Raw genomic sequence first — 2464 nt, 5'->3', positions numbered from 1 at the left:
AAAGAAACTGTAATGAAGTGATTTTAAAGTTTAATCTCAGAGTCAGAGAGAAGTAGAATAAATGTGGGTGGACACTGATGGTTACATGGTTGGATGGTCAACATGCAAAGATGTGACGGCCAGCAGGAGAGAGGGGGGAGAAAGGGTGAGCAGGTACCAAAGTGGGGTGTAAAATAGATTTGAGCTTCTTCCCTTTTATCTTCTGTCAGATGAGCAGTTCAGAAGATCTCAGACGGTCACAGCTGAACATGGCAGCAGTGGAGGCGGAGCTGCAGTCCGACCTGTGACGTGATTTTCTAATTTGTGGCTTTTTGTCTGCTCATTTGTTCTGTGCTAAAAGCTTAAATCAGAAGGATTTTGATTTGCATCATACGTCCAGGAGCTGTCCTGTCGGGTGATCCTCGGCCTGCAATAACAGGATCGTTCTGTGCTCATCCTTTCTCCAACCTCTTGTTACCAAACATAACAGAGTCAGCATGAGCTCAGAGCAGATTGGTCAGTATAGTATAATAAGTTTAGTTCAGGTGATTTGATTGTTATTTTGTTAGTGCTAAGTTGCTTCAAATAGTGAACGTTCACTTTTTCATCTTTGGTGAAACGTAGAAGTCTGAATATTATTCTTTAGTGGGACAAATGCAGGTAAAAAATCATCCTTCTTTGCTGTCCAGGCTACTGAAATCTTCCCACAAATAACAAGTGGGCAGCTACCGCTAACAGATGGGACTGATAGCATCTGATTTAGGCTGGTCAGGTTTCTTCATACCAGGGTGAGCAGGTATGTAAGGCCCCTTACCCACACTGGCTCCAGTTAAACTCTGCTTTATCTACTGGGTGAGACTCGGAGGATCAGAGGTTTAGACTTTTTAAAAAGCCAGAATCAGCTTCCTGTAGAGGAGTTTTGTGGGCCTGCGGATGGACACGTCCAGAACACGTGCACGTGGTTAGATTACAAATCAGCTGTTTCTGTGTTTTTATGTCTTCAGTGTACTTAAATGTATGTGTACAGGTTTACTACTGCAGGTCACTGGCCATGGCCTACATTGAGCACACCTGCCTGCAGAGATTTCATGAGCTGACCACTAATCAGGACACACCAGCTGGTCTCAGACCAGTATTAAGGAAACTTTGTGCCTTGTATGGGCTGTGGAGCCTCAGCAGCCACATGGCGACACTGTACCAGGGTATGTAGTGGGCTCGATGCTGTATACACGGAGAAATCTTCATCGTAGTGATGTAACACAGTGTTGTTGTTTCTAGGTAGTTACTGGAGTGGACGTAAGCCTGCTGAGCTGGTCCAGATGGCAATCCTCACTCTCTGCTCCCAGGTACTGTTTATGGCAGATATACAGGAAGTATATAGAAATGCGTATACATTCCTATGTATAGGGCACAGCTTCACTAATTATCAAAGCAATTACAAATGTGGTTGCTGTAATACGCACACGTGTGCATTTCGTACTGTCGTGTTTTTGTTCTTTATTCAGCTGTTTGTATTTATGAGTTAAGAGACGAGCAATAAAAACACGAGTGGCTCCTTTGACAGAGTAAAGCAGATAATCTTACACATTGATCTTAAACGTGACATTTGACTGTTTTGGTACCATGAAAGTCAAACTCTGGTATGCTTCAGGGCGTGTCCACATTTTGATTGACATGTCCACCGGAGAAGGCCGCATCCTGGGTCTCAGTCAGATTTGTGATTCATAACATTTGATTTCTAAACACAAAGACAGCAAAAAAACTCAAAGCTTCAGAATCTGTCGGTGACCTCAAAGCGGCTCCATCCATCGTTTGGACCGTGTAGTTATGCACTGACTCGTATGGTCTAACTGTGCCTTACTTGTGCTCTCCTGTACTTTGGGAACATCTTCCTAGAACAGAAGGACATTGAAGAAATGATGGCTTGGCCTGACTGTAAAATCTGCTCTGTCTCTCTCACAGCTAAAGGATGATGCAGTAGCCTTGGTGGATGTCCTGGCACCCACTGATTTCATCCTCAACTCACCTATTGGCTGCGCTGATGGACAGGTAAACGCATACAAACACAGAAAATCCAGTTGTATCGTAAAAACGTTGCTGTCCGTCAAATTTCAAGGACATTGAAACATTTTACTTTTATTTACATTTGGCTACATCGCAACACAAGTAATCTCAGATAATAAGCGTGAGAATCCGTGTTAAATAAGTGAAGAAACACTTTTCCTTTGTCCTCTTCCTGCAGATTTACAACCACCTGTGGTCCACAGTAATGCAGGGCAGCAAAGTGCTGGAGCGTCCATCCTGGTGGAAGGAGTTCTGCTCAGACAAACCTGTGCTTGGATCTCTGCGGCCTAAACTCTAAAACCCAGTCGTGCTCTGCAAAGGATCTCTGCCTGTCTGTGCAGTGCCTGAACTTGCTTGGGCTCAAATTCCAACAATGTTAGGAAATGTTTAACAAGTCCATTAAAAACTTTACAAACTGTGA

The 2464-nt window shown here is 43.8% G+C and overlaps 1 protein-coding gene across 1 annotated transcript in view; it reads left to right on the top strand.

Moving 5' to 3' along the window:
- Positions 1 to 2464, top strand: part of acox3 (acyl-CoA oxidase 3, pristanoyl) — a 23444-nt gene extending 20980 nt beyond the window's left edge. Inside the window, exons 13-16 of the mRNA XM_013915844.1 lie at positions 1007 to 1181; positions 1258 to 1325; positions 1942 to 2028; positions 2222 to 2464. Coding sequence (XP_013771298.1) covers positions 1007 to 1181; positions 1258 to 1325; positions 1942 to 2028; positions 2222 to 2341 — 450 coding nt within the window. The 3' untranslated portion in view covers positions 2342 to 2464. The remainder of the gene's footprint in view (positions 1 to 1006; positions 1182 to 1257; positions 1326 to 1941; positions 2029 to 2221) is intronic.

This window comes from Pundamilia nyererei, unplaced genomic scaffold, assembly GCF_000239375.1.
Source record: "Pundamilia nyererei isolate P.nyererei 1_Seehausen unplaced genomic scaffold, PunNye1.0 scaffold00377, whole genome shotgun sequence".
Classification (NCBI taxonomy): Eukaryota; Metazoa; Chordata; class Actinopteri; order Cichliformes; family Cichlidae; genus Pundamilia; species Pundamilia nyererei.
The sequence above is the reverse complement of the archived record's forward strand: the minus strand, read 5'-3'. Positions and strand labels throughout refer to the sequence as shown.